The following is a 25,405-nucleotide window of genomic DNA, read 5'->3' as shown; positions in this document are numbered from 1 at the left end:
CCAGTCCCTGCCGCTGAAAAACATCCCCACAGCATGATGCTGCCACCAACATGCTTCACCATAGGGATGGTGCCAGGTTTCCTCCAGACGTGACGCTTGGCATTCAGGCCAAAGAGTTCAATCTTGGTTTCATCAGACCAGAGAATCTTGTTTCGGTGCCTTTTGGCAAACTCCAAGCGGGCTGTCATGTTTCTTTTACTGAGAAGTGGCTTCCGTCTGGCCACTCTACCATAAAGGCCTGATTGGTGGAGTGCTGCAGAGATGGTTGTCCACAGAGGAACTCTGGAGCTTTGTCAGCGTGACCATTGGGTTCTTGGTCACCTCCCTGACCAAGGACCTTCTCCCCCGATTGCTCAGTATGGCCGTGCGGCCAGCTCTAGGAAGAGTCTTGGTGGTTCCAAACTTCTTCCATTTAAGAATGATGGAGGCCACTGTGTTCTTGGGGACTTTCAATGCTGAAGAGATTTTTTGGTACCCTTCCCCAGATCTGTGCCTCGACACAATCCTGTCTCGGAGCTCTACGGACAATTCCTTCGACCTCATGGCTTGGTTTTTGCTCTGACATGCTGTGGGACCTTCTATAGACAGGTGTGTGCCTTTCCAAATCATGTCCAATCAATTTAATTTACCACAGGTGGACTCCAATCAAGTTGTAGAAACATCTCAATGATGATCAATGGAAACAGGATGCACCTGAGCTCAATTTTAAGCCTCATAGCAAATGGTCTGAATACTTATGTAAATATTTACTTTAATACATTTGCAAACATTTCTAAAAACCTATGTTCGCTTTGTCCTTATGGGGTATTGTGTGTAGATTGATGTGGATTTGTATTTATTTAATCAATTTTAGAATAAGGCTGTAACATAACAAAATGTGGAAAAGGGGAAGGGCTCTGAATACTTTCCGAATGCATTTGTATATTTAGTGTTAGAATAGTTTGTTTGTCTGTCCATCTATGACAAACAGAAAGTGTTTTTTGTTTAAAATCTATGAAATATTTTTGATTACTGGCTATTAATCGATCTCTGAATGTGGCTATGATGTAGGGTTCAGCCAGGAGTTGATGGACAGTCGGAATAGCAAATTAAATGGTAGGAGGGACATCCCAGCTTCAAGTGGTGTCAGATTTCACATCATGCTTCACACAGGCAGAAGAGACATACTCCTCTGTCCGTGAGAATCAGGGCTACCGCTCAATACAAGCCATTTCAATCTATGGTGTCTCCATATCAATTAATAAGCATAAATGTTGGTCAGAACTGGTACCAGAACCACGCAGGGCCCCAAAACAGGTGACTTTTATTTATTTGCAGATAGATTGTGGCTTCCATCAATGTCATTGTCTGCATCATTTCCAATCCCCCATATATATATTTGCATATACAGTGGGGAAAACAAGTATTTAGTCAGCCACCAATTGTGCAAGTTCTCCCACTTAAAAAGATGAGAGAGGCCTGTAATTTTCATCATAGGTACACGTCAACTATGACAGACAAAATGAGAAAAAAAAATCCTGAAAATCACATTGTAGGATTTTTAATGAATTTATTTGCAAATTATGGTGGAAAATAAGTATTTGGTCAATAACAAAAGTTTCTCAATACTTTGTTATATACCCTTTGTTGGCAATGACACAGGTCAAACGTTTTCTGTAAGTCTTCACAAGGTTTTCACACACTGTTGCTGGTATTTTGGCCCATTCCTCCATGCAGATCTCCTTTAGAGCAGTGATGTTTTGGGGCTGTCGCTGGGCAACACGGACTTTCAACTCCCTCCAAAGATTTTCTATGGGGTTGAGATCTGGAGACTGGCTATTCCACTCCAGGACCTTGAAATGCTTCTTACGAAGCCACTCCTTCGTTGCCCGGGCGGTGTGTTTGGGATCATTGTCATGCTGAAAGACCCAGCCACGTTTCATCTTCAATGCCCTTGCTGATGGAAGGAGGTTTTCACTCAAAATCTCACGATACATGGCCCCATTCATTCTTTCCTTTACACGGATCAGTCGTCCTGGTCCCTTTGCAGAAAAACAGCCCCAAAGCATGATGTTTCCACCCCCATGCTTCACAGTAGGTATGGTGTTCTTTGGATGCAACTCAGCATTATTTGTCCTCCAAACACGACGAGTTGAGTTTTTACCAAAAAGTTATATTTTGGTTTCATCTGACCATATGACATTCTCCCAATCCTCTTCTGGATCATCCAAATGCACTCTAGCAAACTTCAGACGGGCCTGGACATGTACTGGCTTAAGCAGGGGGACACGTCTGACACTGCAGGATTTGAGTCCCTGGCAGCGTAGTGCGTTACTGATGGTAGGCTTTGTTACTTTGGTCCCAGCTCTCTGCAGGTCATTCACTAGGTCCCCCCGTGTGGTTCTGGGATTTTTGCTCACCGTTCTTGTGATCATTTTGACCGCACGGGGTGAGATCTTGCGTGGAGCCCCAGATCGAGGGAGATTATCAGTGGTCTTGTATGTCTTCCATTTCCTAATAATTGCTCCCACAGTTGATTTCTTCAAACCAAGCTGCTTACCTATTGCAGATTCAGTCTTCCCAGCCTGGTGCAGGTCTACAATTTTGTTTCTGGTGTCCTTTGACAGCTCTTTGGTCTTGGCCATAGTGGAGTTTGGAGTGTGACTGTTTGAGGTTGTGGACAGGTGTCTTTTATACTGATAACAAGTTCAAACAGGTGCCATTAATACAGGTAACGAGTGGAGGACAGAGGAGCCTCTTAAAGAAGAAGTTACAGGTCTGTGAGAGCCAGAAATCCTGCTTGTTTGTAGGTGACCAAATACTTATTTTCCACCATAATTTGCAAATAAATTCATTAAAAATCCTACAATGTGATTTTCTGGATTTCTTTTTCTCAATTTGTCTGTCATAGTTGACGTGTACCTATGATGAAAATTACAGGCCTCTCTCATCTTTTTAAGTGGGAGAACTTGCACAATTGGTGGCTGACTAAATACTTTTTTCCCCCACTGTAAAACATACATATTGGTTGCAAGAATTTTGCATAATAATTTAAATTGAAAAACTCTAAGTTTTGAATCCAGCGTCGTTTTGTGTATCAGTTCATCGGTACATTGAAAATCTCTTCCCAACTATTTTGCAATATGTATGGCACAGCTGTCAATTTCTTGGTCCGTAAATGAAACTGGTATACTTTTTTATTTATCACAATTTTCTTTAACCAATTTTGGTCTTTAATGCAGGGCCGACAGACAAGTTCCTTACTTTCTCCCCCTTCCACTTGCCTCTTCCATTTTTGCGATAATGCTGCAATTAGCTGGTTATAATTTTGAGTAGAGCAGACATTTCCATATATTTTTGTTAGCTGCATGTGTGACATAACTCCACCAGTCCTATTTATGATATAATTTACAAGGATTAAACCGTTTTATTTATTTTTCTCCAAAAACATAGTTTTTTTATCAGATAGTACAGTGCATTCGGAAAGTATTCAGACCCCTTCCCCTTTTCCACATTTTGTTAAGTTACAGCCTTATTCTGAAATGGATTAAATAAATACAATTCTCATCAATCTACACACAATACTCCCTAATGACAAAGCGAAAACAGGTTGTTAGACATTTCTGCAAATGTATTAAAAATAAAAAACAGAAATACCTTATTTACATAAGTATTCATACCCTTTGATACGATACTCAAAATTGAGCTCAGGTGCATCCTGTTTCCATTGATCATCCTTGAGATGTTTCTACAACTTGATTGGAGTCCACCTGTGTGTAGATTGATGAGGAAAATAATTAATGAAATCAATTTTAGAATAAGGCTGTAACGTAACAAAATGTGGAAAAGGGGAAAGGGCCTGAATACTTTCCGAATGCACTGTATATACTGCCTATTTAAATACAGTTGAAGTCGGAAGATTTTGTACGTTTGCCAACTGACAAAGACATGATCAGTCTATCATTTTAATGGTAGGTTTATTTGAACAGTGAGAGACAGAATAACAACAAAACAATCCAGAAAAGCGCTTGTAAAAAATGTTATAAATTGATTTGCATTTTAATGAGGGAAATAAGTATTTGACACCTGTGCAAAACATGATTTAGTACTTGGTGGCAAAACCCTTGTTGGCAATCACAGAGGTCAGACGTTTCTTGTAGTTGGCCACCAGGTTTGCATACGTCAGGAGGGATTTTGTCCCACTCCTCTTTGCAGATCTTCTCCAAGTCATTAAGGTTTCGAGCCTGACGTTTGGCAACTCGAACCTTCAGCTCCCTCCACAGATTTTCTATGGGATTAAGGTCTGGAGACTGGCTAGGCCACTCCAGGACCTTAATGTGCTTCTTCTTGAGCCACTCCTTTGTTGCCATGGCCATGTGTTTTGGGTCATTGTCATGCTGGAATACCCATCCACGACCCATTTTCAATGCCCTGGCTGAGGGAAGGAGGTTCTCACCCAAGATTTGATGGTACATGGCCCCGTCCATTGTCCCTTTTATGCGATGAAGTTGTCCTGTTCCCTTAGCAGAAAAACACCCCCAAAGCATTGACAGTGGGGATGGTGTTCTTGGGGTCATAGGCAGCATTCCTCCTCCTCCAAACATGGCGAGTTGAGTTGATGCCAAAGAGTTCGATTTTGGTCTCATCTGACCACAACACTTTCACCCAGTTCTCCTCTGAATCATTCAGATGTTCATTGGCAAACTTAAGACGGGCCTGTATATGTGCTTTCTTGAGCAGGGGGACCTTGCGGGCGCTGCAGATTTTCAGTCCTTCACGGCGTAGTGTGTTACCAATTGTTTTCTTGGTGACTATGGTCCCAGCTGCATTGAGATCATTGACAAGATCCTCCCGCGTAGTTCTGGGCTGATTCCTCACCGTTGTCATGATCATTGCAACTCCACGAGGTGAGATCTTGCATGGAGCCCCAGGCCGAGGGAGATTGACAGTTATTTTGTGTTTCTTCCATTTGCGAATAATCGCACCAACTGTTGTCACCTTCTCAACAAGCTGCTTGGCGATGGTCTTGTAGCCCATTCCAGCCTTGTGTAGGTCTACAATCTTGTCCCTGACATCCTTGGAGAGCTCTTTGGTCTTGGCTATGGTGGAGAGTTTGGAATCTGATTGATTGATTGCTTCTGTGGACAGGTGTCTTTTATACAGGTAACAAACGGAGATTAGGAGCACTCCCTTTAAGAGTGTGCTCCTAATCTCAGCTCGTTACCTGTATAAAATACACCTGGGAGCCAGAAATCTTTCTGATTGAGAGGGGGTCAAATACTCATTAAAATGCAAATCAATTTATAACATTTTTGACATGCATTTTTCTGGATTTTTTTGGTTGTTATTCTGTCTCTCACTGTTCAAATAAACCTACCATTAAAATTATAGACTGATCATTTCTTTGTCAGTGGGCAAACGTACAAAATCAGCAGGGGATCAAATACTTTTTCCCCTCACTGTACACCTTAGGCAAATACATTTAAGCTCAGATTTTCACAATTCCTGACATTTAATCCTAGTAAAAATTCCCTTGTCTTAAGTCAGTTAGGATCACCACTTTATTTTAAGAATGTGAAATGTCAGAATAACAGTAGAGAGAATGATTTATTTAACCTTTTATTTATTTCATCACATCCCCAGTGGGTCAGAAGTTTACATACACTTAATTAGTATTTGGTAGCATTGCCTTTAAATTGTTTAACTTGGGTCAATCGTTTTGGGTAGCCTTCCACAAGCTTCCCACAATAAGTTGGGTGAATTTTGGCCCATTCCTCCTGACAGAGCTGGTGTAACTGAGTAAGGTTTGTAGGCCTCCTTGCTCGCACACGCCTTTTCAGTTCTGCCCACACATTTTCTATAGGATTGACTTTATTGTCCTTAAGCCATTTTGCCACAACTTTGAAAGTATGCTTGGGGTCATTGTCCATTTGGAAGACACATTTGCGACAAAGCTTTAACTTCCTGACTGATGTCTTGAGATGTTGCTTCAATAAATCCACATAATCTTCCTTCCTCATGATGCCATCTATTTTGTGAAGTGCACCAGTCCCTCCTGCAGCAAATAACCCCTACAGCATGATGCTGCCACCTCCGTGCTTCACGTTTGGGGTGGTGTTCTTCGGCTTGCAAGCAACCCCCTTTTTCCTCCAAACATAACCATGGTCATTATGGCCAAACAGTTCAATTTTTGTTTCATCAGACCAGAGGACATTTCTCCAAAAAGTACGATTTTGTCCCCATGTGTAGTTGCAAACCGTAGTCTGGCTTTTTTATGGCGGTTTTGAACAGTGGCTTCTTCCTTGCTGAGCGGCCTTTCAGGTTATGTCGATATAGGACTCGTTTTACTGTGGATATACAGTGAGGGAAAAAGTATTTGATCCCCTGTTGATTTTGTACGTTTGCCCACTGACAAAATAATTTTTATGGTAGGTTTATTTGAACAGTGACAGACAGAATAACAAAAAAAAAATCCAGAAAAACGCATGTCAAAAATGTTATAAATTGATTTGCATTTTAATGAGGGAAATAAGTATTCGACCCCCTCTCAATCAGAAAGATTTCTGGCTCCCAGGTGTCTTTTATACAGGTAACGAGCTGAGATTAGGCGCACACTCTTAAAGGGGGTGCTCCTAATCTCAGCTTGTTACCTGTATAAAAGACACCTGTCCACAGAAGCAATCATTCAATCAGATTCCAAACTCTCCACCATGGCCAAGACCAAAGTTCTCTCCAAGGATGTCAGGGACAAGATTGTAGACCTACACAAGGCTGGAATGGGCTACAAGACCATCGCCAAGCAGCTTGGTGAGAAGGTGACAACAGTTGGTGCGATTATTCGCAAATGGAAGTAACACAAAATAACTGTCAATCTCCCTCGGCCTGGGGCTCCATGCAAGATCTCACCTCGTGGAGTTGCAATGATCATGAGAACGGTGAGGAATCAGCCCAGAACTACACAGGAGGATCTTGTCAATGATCTCAAGGCAGCTGGGACCATAGTCACCAAGAAAACAATTGGTAACACACTACGCCGTGAAGGACTGAAATCCTGCAGCGCCCTGCTCAAGAAAGCACATATACAGGCCCGTCTGAAGTTTGCCAATGAACATCTGAATGATTCAGAGGAGAACTGGGTGAAAGTGTTGTGGTGAGATGAGACCAAAATCGAGCTCTTTGGCATCAACTCAACTCCCCGTGTTTGGAGGAGGAATGCTGCCTCTGACCCCAAGAACACCACCCCCACCATCAAACATGGAGGTGGAAACATTATGCTTTGGGGGTGTTTTTCTGCTAAGGGGACAGGACAACTTCACCGCATCAAAAGGGACAATGGACGGGGCCATGTACTGTCAAATCTTGGGTGAGAACCTCCTTCCCTCAGCCAGGGCATTGAAAATTGGTCGTGGATGGTTATTCCAGCATGATAATGACCCAAAACACACAGCCAAGGCAACAAAGGAGTGGCACAAGAAGAAGCACATTAAGGTCCTGGAGTGGCCTAGCCAGTCTCCAGACCTTAATCCCATAGAAAATATGTGGAGGGAGCTGAAGGTTCGAGTTGCCAAACATCAGCCTCGATACCTTAATGACTTGGAGAAGATCTGCAAAGAGGAGTGGGACAAAATCCCTCCTGAGATGTGTGCAAACCTGGTGGCCAACTACAAGAAATGTATGACCTCTGTGATTGCCAACAAGGGTTTTGCCACCAAGTACTAAGTCATGTTTTGCAGAGGGGTCAAATACTTATTTCCCTCATTAAAATGCAAATCAATTTATAACATTTTTGACATGCGTTTTTCTGGATTTTGTTGTTGTTATTCTGTCTCTCACTGTTCAAATAAACCTACCATTAAAAGTATAGACTGATCATGTCTTTGTCAGTGGGCAAACGTACAAAATCAGCAGGGGATCAAATACCTTTTTCCCCTCACTGTAGATACTTTTGTACCTGTTTCCTCCAGCATCTTCACAAGGTCCTTTGCTGTTGTTCTGGGATTGATTTGCACTTTTCGCACCAAAGTACATTAATCTCTAGGAGACAGAACGCGTCTCCTTCCTGAGCGGTATGACGGCTGCGTGGTCCCATGGTGTTTATATTTGCGTACTATTGTTTGTACATATGAACAAGGTACCTTCAGGCGTTTGGAAATTGCTCCCAAGGATGATCCAGACTTGTGGAGGTCTACAATTTTCTTTCTGAGGTCTTGGCTGATTTCTTTTGATTTTCCCATGATGTCAAGCAAAGAGGCACTGAGTTTGAAGGTAGGCCTTGAAATACATCCACAGGTACACCTCCAATTGACTCAAATGATGTCAATTAGCCTATCAGAAGCTTCTAAAGCCATGACATCATTTTCTGGAATTTTCCAAGCTGTTTAAAGTCACCGTCAACTTAGTGTATGTAAACTTCCGACCCACTGGAATTGTGATACAGTGAATTATAAGTGAAATAATCTGTCTGTAAACAATTGTTGGAAAAATTACTTGTGTCAGGCACAAAGTAGATGTCCTAACCGACTTGCCAAAACTCTAGTTTGTTAACAAGAAATGTGTGGAGTGGTTGAAAAACGAGTTTTAATGACTCCAACCTAAGTGTATGTAAACTTCCGACTTCAACTGTATATATAATTGTTACGCCTTAAAACTCAAGGAAAGTCTATGGGATGATGTTGTTAGGATCAGGATGCACAATGGCTCATAGGGGAGTAGGGAGGTTAGTGTTAAATTACAGTCCAGACAGATAGTTAGCCCTCCTTCCACCTTCTCTCAGCCCCAGCCTCACCCCGGCCCTGTAGCTCTCTTTCCACCTTCCCTCACCCCCTGCCTCACCCCGGCCCTGTAGCTCTCTTTCCACCTTCCCCTCACCCCTGTGTCAAGACATACTAGTACTCCATCCACCTTCCCCTCACCCCCACCCCTGTGTCAAGACATTCTAGGCCTCCTTCCACTTTCCCCTCACCCCCAGCCCCGTGTCAAAACATACTAGTCCTCCTTCCACCATCCCCTCGCCTCTCTTCCTCACCCCACCCACATGCAGCCCCCTGTCCTGCTCCAGACATAGCCCTCCTTTCAGCTTCCCCCTCACCCCACCCTCACACCCTGTCCTGTTCCCCTGCTCCAGGACATCAGGAGGAGTCACGCCTGTTAAGTGGGTCTTTTAAGCACATTATCCAATCTCTCTCTATCGAGGCGAGGGGGACAGAAGGGAGGCAGGAGAGAGCCCTGGCTTACGATATCAGAGAGAGAATCTGCTCATTCAAGGGGTTGCAAGGGGGGGGCCTTGGACAGTCTGGATGGGGAGGTGGGTGTGGTCAGGGTCACGTCCTGCAGCTACCAAGTCGTAAAGGAGAGGCAGGTCGTAGGCACTTTAGAGTAATTCAGAACAAGTTACACCCCCCCCCAAAACAAAGAAACATCAAGGTCATGCACAGTGTATGTAGGGAATAACAATTTAGCTCGATGCACAAGTAATGGCGCAAATAACTAAATGTTGTGAAGCGATTCATTCAAGTATATTATTTGGATAGTTACTTACATACAGTGGGGAGAACAAGTATTTGATACACTGCCGATTTTGCAGGTTTTCCTACTTACAAAGCATGTAGAGGTGTGTAATTTATATCATAGGTACACTTCAACTGTGAGAGACGGAATCTAAAACAAAAATCCAGAAAATCACATTGTATGATTTCTAAGTAATTAATTTGCATTTTATTGCATGACATAAGTATTTGATCACCTACCAACGAGTAAAAATTCCGGCTCTCACAGACCTGTTAGTTTTTCTTTAAGAAGCCCTCCTGTTCTCCACTCATTACCTGTATTAACTGCACCAGTTCGAACTCGTTACCTGTATAAAAGACAGCTGTCCACACACTCAATCAAACAGACTCCAACCTCTCCACAATGGCCAAGACCAGAGAGCTGTGTAAGGACATCAGGGATAAAATTGTAGACCTGCACAAGGCTGGGATGGGCTACTGGACAATAGGCAAGCAGCTTGGTGAGAAGGCAACAACTGTTGGCGCAATTATTAGAAAATGGAAGAAGTTCAAGATGACGGTCAATCACCCTCGGTCTAACACACTACGCCGTCATGGATTAAAATCCTGCAGCGCACGCAAGGTCCCCCTGCTCAAGCCAGCGCATGTCCAGGCCCGTCTGAAGTTTGCCAATGACCATCTGGATGATCCAGAGGAGGAATGGGAGAAGGTCATGTGGTTTGATAAGACAAAAATAGAGCTTTTTGGTCTAAACTCCACTCGCCGTGTTTGGAGGAAGAAGAAGGATGAGTACAACCCCAAGAACACCATCCCAACCGTGAAGCATGGAGGTGGAAACATCATTCTTTGGGGATGCTTTTCTGCAAAGGGGACAGGACGACTTCACCGCATTGAGGGGAGGATGGATGGGGCCATGTATCGCGAGATCTTGGCCAACAACCTCCTTCCCTCAGTAAGAGCATTGAAGATGGGTCGTGGCTGGGTCTTCCAGCATGACAACGACCCGAAACACACAGCCAGGGCAACTAAGGAGTGGCTCCGTAAGAAGCAACTCAAGGTCCTGGAGTGGCCTAGCCAGTCTCCAGACCTGAACCCAATAGAAAATCTTTGGAGGGAGCTGAAAGTCCGTATTGCCCAGCGACAGCCCCGAAACCTGAAGGATCTGGAGAAGGTCTGTATGGAGGAGTGGGCCAAAATCCCTGCTGCAGTGTGTGCAAACCTGGTCAAGACCTACAGGAAACGTATGATCTCTGTAATTGCAAACAAAGGTTTCTGTACCAAATATTAAGTTCTGCTTTTCTGATGTATCAAATACTTATGTCATGCAATAAAATGCAAATTAATTACTTAAAAATCATACAATGTGATTTTCTGGATTTTTGTTTTAGATTCCGTCTCTCACAGTTGAAGTGTACCTATGATTAAAATCACAGACCTCTACATGCTTTGTAAGTAGGAAAACCTGCAAAATCGGCAGTGTATCAAATACTTGTTCTCCCCACTGTACAACTCATGCAAAGCTACAGCTCCCAGTAACTTAGTACAGTCAGGATCGTGAGCAATTGTAAGTATAAAGCATCAGTGGTATTCTGAGGCTTGCCGACGGGGATAAAGATACTGTACATAAAAACAAAGGAATACTTGAGACATTTTAGAGGACAAAGACAGCTAAAATCAGACAGCTAAACTCAGAGAGATCATTCAAGATTGACTTCGAAGTTGGACGTCTATCCATGTCCTGAGGACTTCGGGGATGCCTTCAAAACCGGCCACTAGGGGCAACAGTGAGCACTATTACCATCAAGTTGGCTTGGGTTTTGCTAGGGGGTTGTGGACAGGGGCGGTGGATGGTTGTAATCCCATGGCTCTGGATCCGAAGGTCACGTGTTCAATACTAGTGGTAGACATTTTTTGGGGGGGGTTCTCCCTATCCCAAACCTTAACCCTTAACTTTACCATTCAGAATTAATGCGTAAACGTAATGTTTTAACCATATACCAAACCTTAACCCTTAACTTAAAAACATATCTGTAAGTCGCTTTGGATAAAAGCGTCTGCTAAATGGCATATTATTATTATTATTATTATTATTATATCAAGATTTGACATTTGGAGAAATGGAACGATACTGAGCAGGAGGAGGAATCAAGGGTGTCAAAAACCCTTAGAAATGTGACGTTTGTAGCAACTTCGAAATTTGACATTTGGAGAAACATGGCTAAACGTCAGAATCTTTAGTGAAATTGGTAAAACCATGAGATCTTGTTGGCTAAACTAGCCTCATGGGATCTTCATAGATTTCACCAGAAGCCAATATGAGCTTATCTCTCTCCCTCCCTCTTTCTATCCCTTCCCCCTCGCTCTCCCTCCCTCTCTCTCTCTCTCTCCAGTGCTGCCTCCTGCCCTGCCCTGTGGTGGAGATGACCCTATGGGGATATGCCGTTGTGAGATCCAGCGCCAGACTTAAAGGAGGAGAGGAGGTCAGCTTTTATCATAGGGCCTGTCTCCTACTTTCCTTCGCCCAGGGGTGAAGCCTTCACCTCAAGAGAGCAAACCACACATGGTCACCCAGCGGTCAACAGGCAGGCGGCGCGGGCCACACACACACACACACACACACACACACACCACAGGCACTATGATAATAACTTTATGAAGGAACGTGAGACGGCTGGGCTGGCTCCTGGCCTGCTCCAATTCACGCAGATCAAACTCTCTCTGACATAATACACTGGAACGCTATGGTGTGAAATAAGACCGTTTGATATGGAGAGATTCAGTTCATGCTTCATTCATGCTATAAATCAAGCAACAATGAATTCCAATGGCGCACTGACTCAACATTAGCTACATGCTTGCACTATTTCCATACAAAGTATAACTTTGCAAATGTTGTATTTTAGCCGTGACATTTTTTCATGTTTTCCCAATATAATACTATTTTGGATTTAACATTTCAACCCAAATTTGCATTGCCAATTCCCATAAAGTGAAAATGTAGGATGTTATTTCCGTCCATGTAACAACAGCACTGTTTCCATCGTCCATGTTGTTAGTTCATAGCAGTTCAGAGGGATTCTGGGTAAGTCAAGCATGTAGGAGCCGTTCGCTTGGTTCGTTCGTTCAATTGTGTTGTTTACATATTCAGAATTATATTATTGTGATTGGTGAAACTAAAACACCAATGCTTATCACTTAAGTCTGTGTTATTTATCCATATCAAACCGTATCAAATCTACAATGAAAACAAAGAGATATAAAAGTTCAAGCTAATAGGTTACTTCTTCCATCTAATTGTTCATTATGAGAGCTTGATGTGGTAACTTCAATCACTGAGGTAACAGTCAGGTACACACCCAATAAACAAGTTACTAAACGGTTAGGCTGAAGTAATGTTAAATATGACATCGTTACCGCATCATTTCTGTATATTTTGAAGTGCAGGTGAATTATTTCAGGATTCCTTCACCCTGATGCTAAATTCCCCGTCAAGCGTGTCAGAACTTTGGATAAGACCGAGCTAACATGCAGCTATAACGCACACCCCCAGTCCATCCAAACCCTAACTACCTATTGCATTACAACCATTTTTCCACTATTGTTCCCAGTAACTTTCCTCCTCCCAGGTCCTGATCATTCATCAAACAGGCTCTGCCTTGCAGAAGCAGAGCACAACACATCAGTATGAAAAAAATATAAAATATATGTATGCACTCACTAACTAAGTCGCTCTGGATAAGAGCGTCTGCTAAATGACAAAAAAATGTAGGTCAGTGACTTGGGGTGCGTCCGAAATGGCACGCTATTCACTACACCAGTGTTTCCGCTGCAGTCATTTATATGTGGCACTGCGCCACGGCAAAATCATTGCCACTACAGCAAAAAAATATGGAACAGGAAAATACATTTCTGCCGAGGTGCACTTTGAAATTGCGAGAACAGTCCACATTTACGTTTCCTCTGCAAACAAAACTAGTAATGAATATAAAAATCTGACTACCCCATAGTAGAATAGTTGATCTATTTACCTAGTTGGCTTGTTGTTGTGTGTTTTAGCCTATGTGAGAAAATTATTTATTTGAAGGCGCATTCATGTTAGGAGTGCCATAGGGACATGCATTCTGACAAGCAGTCAATGCACAACAATTCTTGCATTCGCTGGAAAAACAACAGTTTTAATGGCCTTTGTTAAAAAGAGGAGGATCCCAGCGTTCCATTCCTACTTTCCATTCCTACTTTATTTACTTCTCAACTCCTAAATATGTGCGAACTGCACCATTTTAATTCTTAAGAGTCTAAGCTGACATATGAAATTGTTTTAAGATGGTCATACCATGGATCATTTAGCTATTTGATTTTGAATTCTAGGACCCTAGGTATATATATATTTTTATAACATATTGAATTTGGCCTTAACTACTATAGCCCACAGAAATGCATTGAATAACACATTCATAAATGGCCAAAAAAGGATAATATCTGTCCTATATCTAGAAGATATAAGAAAGCTCAGGTAATATATATATATACACAGTACCAGTCAAACGTTTGGATACACCTAATCATTCAAGGGTTTTTCTTTATTTTGACTATTTTCTACATTGTAGAATAATAGTGAAGACATCAAAACTATGAAATAACACATATGGAATCATGTAGTAACCAAAGAAAAGTGTTAAACAAATCAAATTATATTTTATATTTGAGATTCTTCAAATAGCCACCCTTTGCCTTGATGACAGCTTTGCACACTCTTGGCATTCTCTCAACCAGCTTCACCTGGAATGCTTTTCCAACAGTCTTGAAGGAGTTCCCACATATGCTGAGCACTTGTTGGCTGCTTTTCCTTCACTCTGCCGTCCGACTCATCCCAAACCATCTCAATTGGGTTGAGGTCGGGGGATTGTGGAGGCCAGGTCATCTGATGCAGCAATCCATCACTCTCCTTCTTGGTAAAATAGCCCTTACACAGCCTGGAGGTGTGTTGGGTCATTGTCCTGTTGAAAAACAAATGATAGTCCCACTAAGCCCAAACCAAATGGAATGGCGTATCGCTGCATAATGCTGTGGTAGCCATGCTGGTTAAGTGTGCCTTGAATTCTAAATAAATCACAGCCAGTGTCACCAGCAAAGCACCCCCACAACATAACACCTCCTCCTCCATGCATTACGGTAGGAAATACACGTGCAGAGATCATCCGTTCACCCACACCGCATCTCAAAAAGACACGGCGGTTGGAAAAAAAATCTCAAATTTGGACTCCAGACCAAAGGACACATTTCCACCAGTCTAATGTCCATTGCTCATGTTTCTTGGCCCAAGCAGGTCTCTTCTTCTTATTGGTGTCCTTTAGTAGTGGTTTCTTTGCAGCAATTCGACCATGAAGGAAGGCCTGATTCACACAGTCCCCGCTGAACAGTTGATGTTGTGATGTGTCTGTGACTTGAACTCTGTGGTGCATTTATTTGGGCTGCAATTTCTGAGGCTGGTAACTCTAATGAACTTATCCTTTGCAGCAGAGGTAACTCTGGGTCTTCCATTCCTGTGGCGGTCCTCATGAGAGCCAGTTTCATCATAGCGCTTGATGGTTTTTGCGACTGCACTTGAAGAAACGTTTAAAGTTCTTGACATTTTCCATAGTGACTTACCTTCATGTCTTAAAGTAATGATGGCCTGTCGTTATCATTATTAATGTTTTGGGTAGGCACAAAACTACCACCATACTGCCATTCATTTTTTAAGCCAGTACAGGTTGCCTTCAGACGAGTCCCGTGACACTTGTGGGGCAAAACGGAGAACACCATCGTGTTCGTGAGAATCTCCCCTTTCCACAGTGGGCTCACATTAGTTTCGGAAGCTACAAACAGAAGTTGGCACATCGACGATACCAACTTCAGACGAGTCTTGTGGGGCTTGTGGGGGTTCAGACGTTTTCGTAAAAATACCAATTTTTGGGATGTCTCACGGTCTGACAAACACCGCTGTAGCTCAGCCACTTTCCACAGCAGATGCGGGAGGCCACCATAGGCGGATGCGTTGGATTGAGACACAGGCCATGCAAAAAAACAGATACAGTGAGGGAAAAAAGTATTTGTTCCCCTGCTGATTTTGTACGTTTGCCCACTGACAAAGAAATGATTAGTCTATAATTTTAATGGTAGGTTTATTTGAACAGTGAGAGACAGAATAACAACAAAAAAATCCAGAAAAACGCATGTAAAAAATGTTATAAATTGATTTGCATTTTAATGAGGGAAATAAGTATTTGACCCCTCTGCAAAACATGACTTAGTACTTGGTGGCAAAACCCTTGTTGGCAATCACAGAGGTCAGATGTTTCTTGTAGTTGGCCACCAGGTTTGCACACATCTCAGGAGGGATTTTGTCCCACTCCTCTTTGCAGATCTTCTCCAAGTCATTAAGGTTTCGAGGCTGACATTTGGCAACTCGAACTTTCAGCTCCCTCCACAGATTTTCTATGGGATTAAGGTCTGGAGACTGGCTAGGTCACTCCAGGACCTTAATGTGCTTCTTCTTGAGCCACTCCTTTGTTGCCTTAGCCGTGTGTTTTGGGTCATTGTCATGCTGGAATACCCATCCACGACCCATTTTCAATGCCCTGGCTGAGGGAAGGAGGTTCTCACCCAAGATTTGACGGTACATGGCCCCGTCTATCGTCCCTTTGATGCGGTGAAGTTGTCATGTCCCCTTAGCAGAAAAACACCCCCAAAGCATAATGTTTCCACCTCCATGTTTGACAGTGGGGATGGTGTTCTTGGGGTCATAGGCAGTATTCCTCCTCCTCCAAACACGGCGAGTTGAGTTGATGCCAAAGAGCTCCATTTTGGTCTCATCTGACCACAACACTTTCACCCAGTTCTCCTCTAAATCATTCAGATGTTCATTGGCAAACTTCAGACGGGCCTGTATATGTGCTTTCTTGAGCAGGGGGACCTTGCGGGCGCTGCAGGATTTCAGTCCTTCACCGCGTAGTGCGTTACCAATTGTTTTCTTGGTGACTATGGTCCCAGCTGCCTTGAGATCATTGACAAGATCCTCCTGTGTAGTTCTGGGCTGATTCCTCACCGTTCTCATGATCATTGCAACTCCACGAGGTGAGATCTTGCATGGAGCCCCAGGCCGAGGGAGATTGACAGTTATTTTGTGTTACTTCCATTTGCAAATAATCGCACCAACTGTTGTCACCTTCTCACCAAGCTGCTTGGCGATGGTCTTGTAGCCCATTCCAGCCTTGTGTAGGTCTACAATCTTGTCCCTGACATCCTTGGAGAGCTCTTTGGTCTTGGCCATGGTGGAGAGTTTGGAATCTGATTGATTGATTGCTTCTGTGGACAGGTGTCTTTTATACAGGTAACAAGCTGAGATTAGGAGCACTCCCTTTAAGAGTCGGCTCCTAATCTCAGCTCGTTACCTGTATAAAAGACACCTGGGAGCCAGAACTCTTTCTGATTCAGAGGGGGTCAAATACTTATTTCCCTCATTAAAATGCAAATCAATTTATAACATTTTTGACATGCGTTTTTCTGGATTTTTTTGTTGTTATTCTGTCTCTCACTGTTCAAATAAACCTACCATTAAAATTATAGACTGATCATTTCTTTGTCAGTGGGCAAACGTACAAAATCAGCAGGGGATCAAATACTTTTTTCTCTCACTGTATCTCTAGCTTAAACCCAGATTGTTTTGTAGGGGCATGGTTAAGCATGTTACAGCTCCGCAATTCACTGTGATTGCATAGGGGAGAGTGGGGCTAAATGTAGCAAATCATTTTACCAATATGTTATTGGGCTCATTTATGGAGGTAGAAATTATATTTTAAATGGTGTCAGCATAATTTTATTTTCATACATTTTTTAGTAGAATCCTTTAAAAAAAGGTCACCAGAACTGAGATTCTCAGTCCATCTACATAACAATTATCCGGAAGGGACCTCGGACACCCAAAACAAGGGTGAGAGGGAAGCCACCCCCCCATGACCTTTTCCCCCCCACTGCTACAAAATTTTCTGGGGCCCTGGTTAAAAGTCAAAAGTAGTGCACTATATAGGAAATAGGGGGCCATTTCAAACACAGCCTTGGACTCGGGAGTTGACTCCTTCTTCCGACCTCCTCCCCGTCCCCCTCCTCATTGGGTTTCTGATCTGAATGAGGGGAACCCTGTAAAAAGCGTAACCCAAACCCACTGGGGTTCTTGACTGGAGCAGCTCCCGCTGCCTTTTTACAGGGGCCTGGGCTGTTGGGCGGCTGGCGTAGAGGCGTGCTGGCCGGGGTCTGGCTCTAGGTCTGTGGGGTTTCTGGGTCTCTCTCCATCGGCAGGCTGGGCTGGGTTGCCTCCCCTCTCCTCTGCCTCCCCTGGTGCTGACCTGTGGAAGGCACCCCCTCAGATCCATCCCCATCCCCAGCTAGCGCCCCGGGCTCAGCCAGCCAGCCCAGCCGGAGCTCCCCGGCAGGGGCTAACGTTTCAGGCTTTGAGTCAAGCCCCTTCTGGAGGTGATTAGCCCCAAACCCATGACAGATTCTTTCCGAGATATCTAACGCGGCGTGTTTATTTTATCCGGGCTCTTTGTGTGGATGTGCTGGACATGAGTAACCCACTTGAAATGGGTATCGGCTTACATACCCGGAGAGAGGGGAGCAGGGCCGGGGAGCCGCCGCAAAGTGTTTTCATGAAAGGAGGAGAAAATATTTCCCCTCTCTCTTTTTGGACCTATCTGTATTGTTAAAGTGTATTGGTCTGGTCTGTGTGGGCAGATGGTGCATGGAGGGAGAGAGAAGTACATACAGAGTCTAGTCCATTCCCCCCCCCACTAACCACTTTTCTCCATACTTTTTACCAGCACCTTTTCTTCTCAACCCACTTACCACCAACCCACTAACCCCACCCCAACCACCTATCCTCGCAACCCCAACAAACCAACTCACCCACCTATCCTCGCTACCCCAACAAACCAACTCACCCACCTATCCTCGCTACCCCAACAAACCAACTCACCCACCTATCCTCGCTACCCCAACAAACCAACTCACCCACCTAGCCTCGCAACCCCAACAAACCAACTCACCCACCTATCCTCGCAACCCCAACAAACCAACTCACCCACCTAGCCTCGCAACCCCAACAAACCAACTCACCCACCTAGCCTCGCAACCCCAACAAACCAACTCACCCACCTAGCCTCGCAACCCCAACAAACCAACTCACCCACCTATCCTCGCAACCCCAACAAACCAACTCACCCACCTATCCTCGCTACCCCAACAAACCAACTCACCCACCTATCCTCGCTACCCCAACAAACCAACTCACCCACCTATCCTCGCAACCCCAACAAACCAACTCACCCACGTATCCTCGCTACCCCAACAAACCAACTCACCCACCTAGCCTCGCAACCCCAACAAACCAACTCACCCACCTATCCTCGCTACCCCAACAAACCAACTCACCCAAACCAAGACACTACTACTACCCCCCACAATACTATTTATGTCTAAGACAAGAGGCCTTCAGTTTGTTCAGTCTGGAACCCCTCAGAGCCCTACCTCCCCAGTACTTAACTCAATTTCACACTTCAAGTCATCTACAAAGACCTGCTGAAACACAATCATCTTGTTTATCATCCGTCATCCCAAACTACTTCATGTCCCACTATTTACGACCATTCATGTGCCTTTAATTTCGTCGCCGGTCCATAATCTCTAAGCGTTTCTATTTAATGCAGGCAGCAGTGGTACTTACTTCCTCTAGATAGTAAACAGCTCATATTGAAAGCACTAAAACACGTGCATACATAAGCATGGCTCTATGAGCTGCAGTATACATTTGTGGGGGATTGAAGTATGCTGCATCACGTAAATGTTGATCCGAATAAAACGTCAAATTGTTACCATCTCATTGGCTCAGTTGGTAGAGCATGGCGCTTGCAACGCCAGGGTTGTGGGTTCGATTCCCACGGGGGGGCCAGTATGAAAATGTATGCACTCACTAACTGTAAGTTGCTCTGGATAAGAGCGTCTGCTAAATGACGTAAATGTAAAAATGTAAGGTTAATGAGGTAGCCTAAATGCATGGCAATACACAGTACAGTTGGCTGGGCTTGGTTTGCCTCAGCTCAGTAATGTGATAAGGCTACATTACTGTAGTGTCTAGTGTTGTCTGAGTCCTACCTTTAATGTAGTCGCTCCTCTCTGGAGAGGGCTTCTTTGGTGCTTCCATAGGGGCATGCTGGTTGCTATGGTTCCTGAAAAGGGCCAGGCGTACAGTTGTGTCTAGAGAGAGAGAGAGAGACTAACATTAAACCCACAGCATCCAGACAAGAACCTTTGGGTCCTGGAGAAACTCACAGCAGAGAGACCCTTCATGACACGCAGAGAGCCTAACACTATGCATTCACTACTTGGGCAGATGACAGTTGACACAGGCCTGTGTGGCAGACAGAGATTACTGGATCTAGCGCTCTGGTACTGTACAGTCATGCTCTAACAATCCTGATCAACGACCAGCGTCACTGTCTGTCTAGTCTACACGAACGTGGCACGACTACCGACCGGTGTTTTGGACTGTAGTCGCGGTAACCCATGCAGACTAATGAAAACCGTCTCTGGGACGACGGCTCGGAGAGAGCGTCTGGTTGGTTGGAACTAAGGGAAGGGAAAGCCACCCGGTTGGTTTGGTTAATGGCTGTTTCCTGTAAGGGCTCTCTGACTGGGGCCAATAGGAGATGACAGGGCCAGACCTCTGTTACCTCTGCTGTCTGTTACGGCTGATTAACATACACAAGAAGGAACGGCTCAATGCTGCTAGCGTGGCAATATAGTTTCAAAAAGAAAAAGAGGAGATGAATGGAAATAGAGGAGGAAGGAGAGCCTAGACAAGGTAGGGTTCTGGGGGTTTTGGTTCAGTAATAGTTGCTCAAGCCAGTTGAATATCTGTAAATAGTAAATAGTCTCCAAATGTAAATCAACTTCAACTGATTTCTGCAGACCCAATAGTTTTCTCTGCCTCTGCTTCTTGGACTTCATCTTCTGAGCTCTCTTCAGCATCATCAGAGCAGTGTGGCTGTCTCTGAACCCCCTAGGGAGACAATGACACACATGTCACACGCTGAATCTAAAACATCCTCACTACAACACTCACACACTGACAGTGACAAACATATTTTGTCCCATTAGGGTACAGCATACAGGACAAAGTTGGAGATTTTGTTCTGAATTTGGCAGAAATGTACCCAAAATATTCCCACTCTTCGTAACTCTACTTACCACTCCTCCAGAATCTTCTCTGATCTCTCCGAAAGACCACTGAGCACTGACGCAGAGGCAGGAGATCTCTCAGAAAGACCACTGAGCACTGACGCAGAGTCAGGAGATTTCGTTCTGAAATAAATTGGGGGGAAAAACACACTATCAATCATCAATGGTGATCCTATTTGGAAACAATAGTTTATGAAGGTACTTTGATTGGTGATTAGTAAGGAAGCAAGCCACCACTTGTGGCATCCATGTTTGCTTTGTGAGAACTACCTAGATGAAAATGTGTCAGCCATGACAGCTCCATCAGTTTCCTACCTGCTGATGCTGTCAGGGGAAACTCTCTGCTCAGCAGGCTCTGCTCTCTCCCCACCCATCCAGGCCTGCTTGGGCTTCCACAGAAGCACAGGTGGACTGGTCTGCTGGTTGGCATCTGGAAGATTCAGAGGACGCTGAAATACACAGTCAGAAGACAGAAGATTGTTATCATGTACTGTAGCATTATATCAAACAAGAAAAGTGTTCAGGTGTTCTTAATGTTTTGTAATGGCAATAGGAGTAATAGTCAGCTAATCATGGAAGAACAGACTATTGTTGACCCTGGCACTGTGGGTGCAAGACCACCTAAAACACAACCTTCCAGAAGTTTGCAATGCTCTTTTCTAAATGATCCAAATAAGGAAAGGAATTACAGTGAACATTGACATTCAGCATTTCCATTCCCTGAAGACCCTAAAGTCAAAGTTACAGCTTAAGTAGCTTAGTGACATTTTAAAAACCTCTCCCTCCTCTATGTCGAAGTGGTAAATTGTTTATCCACCTCTTTGGAGATCACGTTAGCTTGTGTTAAAACATGAAGGTCTGCCTGGCAGTGGCAGCAGCTGCCACCCATCAGTTAGCGCCAGGCAGAGCAGTTAGCTACCGTGATATAGAGTCCTGCCTGCAACGCTCATCCAAAGCAAAGAGCCAGGGAGAGATAACTAAGGAAAGAAAAAGGGCCCTGGCTCATGTGAAAAATGACATCTGCTGATGCATAGGGTATTTCAGGCCTCCTAAAAGGGTGGGGGGGGTGGGGGGGTTCAGCGCTGTGTGTTACCTTTGGACCAAGCAGCTGGTCTGGGAATGGAGGAGAATGATGGAGGGTTTTTGGAGGTGAGTCGTCAGACAGCAGAGAGGTCATCATCCAGTCTCTCTCCAGGGCCGTCTGTTTACAAGCCAAAGGAGGTGAGATGAGAATCACCTTCAGTGTGAAACGACAGACTACAGTACAGGGCATCAATGTTTTTCTATTCCCTCCAAGGGTTTGGTGGTGAGGAGAAGTGACTTCTTCAAAGTAAAGTGTGTTAGTCCCCTGTAGCTCAGTTGGTAAAGCATGGCGCTTGCAACGCCAGGGTTGTGGGTTCGTTTCCCACGGGGGCCAGTATGAAAATGTATGCACTCACTAACTGTAAGTCGCTCTGGATAAGAGCGTCTGCTAAATGACTAAAATGTAAAATGTAAAGAGCAGATCATCATGTGATAAGAGGTTTTGTTTTGTTTAAATGTTTGAGATGAGCACACGCACGCACGCAAACGAACACACACACACACACACACACACACTGTACATAGACACATTCTCAAGTGGATGGCATTTGGAGAGGACAGGGGGCAAGTGAACCTGTGGATGACGAAAGAATAGCTAAAATGCCATTTATCATGTAGAATCCTTCACTTTCCCCTGGCCTCAGTATAGTGGACAGTGTTCTTTAATAATCCTAATCCCCAGGGAATAGCCTATTGGATGAGTGAGAGGACTAGGGGAAAGGGGAAACGTGCCCGTCTCCATTTTTCTGGGGGGCGAGGTCAAGTTGATAGGGGGTTGAGGTCCAGACCAGTCAACCCAGAGAGAGTCAGTCTGTGAAGTTTCTACTTACTGCCTACCTCATCAAAGACAAATTCATCCACGTTCACCTCCTCGAAGGCCTCGTGATCCCTGGGGTGGAAGCACCGAGCCTGGGCCAGAGCAGCAGCCAGCCTCCTCCTCAGAGCAAAGCCTCTCCAAACCGCCTGGAAGAACGAAGGTACCAGAGGAAGAGCCATGAATCACGGACAAAGCTAAATATTGTGTGTTATCCCATTAGGAAGATAAAACATGTTAACCTCTGTTTAATTGCTGAGTGATCTGCTGTTTGAACTCTGCGTGACTTGAGCGCTAGGAGACAAATGGAACGCCAGCGAGGGTTCTAAATCCTCAGAATTCCCAAAGGGATGACTTCACAAAGTGAGCGGTGTTGGAATCTGGAATCCTCAGCACTCCCACTACTGCAAAACTCTGGAATTTGATTAATCATTTTATCCCCCCACCGCCAAATACTCCTCAAGGGCCCATCAAGTACAGAGAGAGAGAGGGGAGAGAGGGATGGGAGAGGAGGAGAAGAGGGGAGAGAGAGAGGAGGGGAAGTTTCAGGAGAAGTGTCAAGTAGAATGTTTGATCTATTGAATCATAGGATAACCTAATTAAGCCTCAATATCGTAAAAGGTCTGGACATATGATGTCTTTATTATTAATAAAAAATATATATTCTCAGAAACATGTTACTGGACTATGACAAATGAGAAATTGCATTTCTATAAAAACTGATCAACTCAAGATATCTATTTGTGGGATTGATCGAAGCAAGACAATGATTTCTGAGTAGACAGTCATGTATTTCCATAGACACTGTTGAAAAACCTGTTGTACGGCCAGTCTAATAGTTATGATAAAGAGTTCCAGGAAGTCACTCGCAGCCCAGTTTCCTGTGACCCTGGCTTACCTGGATGGCAGTTGCAGCATAACCTGGTTCCAGACGGCTCTGCTCTGACCCAGTATGGCTGGGTCCTGTGTCTCCTCTTCCCCTCTCTCTTCCTCTTCTTCCTTCTTGCCCCTCTCCTGGAGGTGGACACAGCTGGATCCTCTGACGTCCTCTGTGTCCTCTCCAGTGGCGTTGGATCAACACAGCTGCCATGCTGCTCCGAAAAATGACACAAAAAGAGATATATATGATGTCATACCCTCAATCTCTCCGACCATGGTTGCATCCCAAATGGCACCCTATTCCCTATATGGTACACTACTTTTGACCAGAGGCCCTGGTCAAAAGAAGGTCGCTACATAGGGAATAGGGTGCCATTTCGGACGCAGCCCATACATTTATTTCTGTCCAAACATCTGGCTTGCAGAGACTCCAGAGGAGGAATCCAGCCTGTCTAGAACAAGCTTATATCAAAGATACATACTCTACTAGCTGAGATGAGATAGCCCTCTTAATGATGACTGTGTGACAGAGTGAATATGATGTTCAACATCACTCAACTGGAGGAGACTCTAATGAGGACAAATGCTCATTGGCAGAAACTAATAAAAGTTGAGAAACTATGAAAGAATTAATGAGTGAGGGAACACTACTTTTTGAGGTCCAGCTTGTTGTGAACTTTGGGGATGGGTGAACTGCTGGGCTTGGCAGTGGCACGGGTCATTTTTTCCTCAGAGAAGGTAGAGCTGGAACTGGTGTAGCTAGCTGGCGCTGCTGGCTTCAACTCAGGCCTAGTGGAAACAGTCCCTGGACTGCTGTTGGATCTGTATGCTGGGAGCTGAGGCTGCTTCTCACTGTTGTCATTGGCTGGGCTGATGAGAGGAACCACATGTGGCCAGGTGTTTGTGTTTCCACAGGACTTCTTTTCAGGTTGCTCCCCGATCGTGACACTCGCGACACCACCATGTCTGTCCATATCCTCTACGTCAGACTTTTCGGCAGGGATCCTGCTAACCCTGGCGGTGTCACTCCTGTGACTGTCACCTTGTTTGTCGGTGATGCTGGTGTCTCCATATTCGTGAGCGTATCTGTGCTCCTCAGCCAGCTGTACAGCTTCATCATGGAGCTGGAGGGAGCGCCTCAGAGCATCCAGGGCAGGTAGAGCTACGCTGCGCACACACAAACACATACACACGTTCAAATGAAGATCACTTCAGTAGATTTTGTTGTTTTGTATGTCGTTCTTGGTTGTGTAACATACATTCCGTCCTCTCTCATATATGAGGCCTACTAGATAAGCAATGGATAACATAGATACATACGTCTGATGAATACCTACAAGAACAACAACACCTTTTTTATATTTGATCACCTAGTATCTGCATGGAAGAAATTGCTTACTTTTGGGCTGCAACAGGCTTGCCTCCACAGAGGGTGTGTGGGGGTCAGTTCTGTAATCCCATATAATGTCTCTTTCATAGAGGGGATTAAGTTGGTACAAAGCCACCTCAATGGAAACTTAATGAGTCTATTAGCAACGCTTGGATCCGCCTCCCCCTATGTATCTATGACCCTGAGGGCTACTCAGAGCTACTGGTTACATAGTGCACCACCCTACACGGTCTGCCCACTAGCCCTAAAGCCTAGGTAGCACAGGGCTGGGCTGGGAACAAGCCTTGCCTTCACAATGCCCCTGCTATTCAACTAGAAGACGGGTAAAGAGGGGGACCATATAGACAGTGACCTCGATTTCTCCTCCTTGTACCTGCCATCCCACCACAGGGTTGAGGGGAAGGTGTATATCAGTAAAGGAAAGCAGTGCGTAGTCAGCAAGGGAGAAAATATACTCCATTTTGTATCTTAAAGTAAAAT

General features: G+C 44.5%; 1 protein-coding gene across 1 annotated transcript in view; it reads right to left on the bottom strand.

Moving 5' to 3' along the window:
* lrriq1 (leucine-rich repeats and IQ motif containing 1) overlaps positions 1–25,405 on the bottom strand; it is a gene marked incomplete at both ends in the record, with an annotated part of 56,863 nt that overhangs the window by 9,381 nt on the left and 22,077 nt on the right. Inside the window, 8 exons of the mRNA XM_084168573.1 lie at positions 19,674–19,775; positions 20,492–20,580; positions 20,769–20,882; positions 21,075–21,208; positions 21,853–21,960; positions 22,680–22,805; positions 23,555–23,747; positions 24,187–24,702. Of these exons, the coding sequence (XP_084024699.1) occupies positions 19,674–19,775; positions 20,492–20,580; positions 20,769–20,882; positions 21,075–21,208; positions 21,853–21,960; positions 22,680–22,805; positions 23,555–23,747; positions 24,187–24,702 (1,382 nt within the window). The remainder of the gene's footprint in view (positions 1–19,673; positions 19,776–20,491; positions 20,581–20,768; positions 20,883–21,074; positions 21,209–21,852; positions 21,961–22,679; positions 22,806–23,554; positions 23,748–24,186; positions 24,703–25,405) is intronic.

This window comes from Coregonus lavaretus, assembly GCF_964263955.1.
Source record: "Coregonus lavaretus genome assembly, chromosome: 9".
Taxonomy (NCBI): Eukaryota; Metazoa; Chordata; class Actinopteri; order Salmoniformes; family Salmonidae; genus Coregonus; species Coregonus lavaretus.
This window is presented reverse-complemented; position numbering and strand designations above follow the sequence as displayed.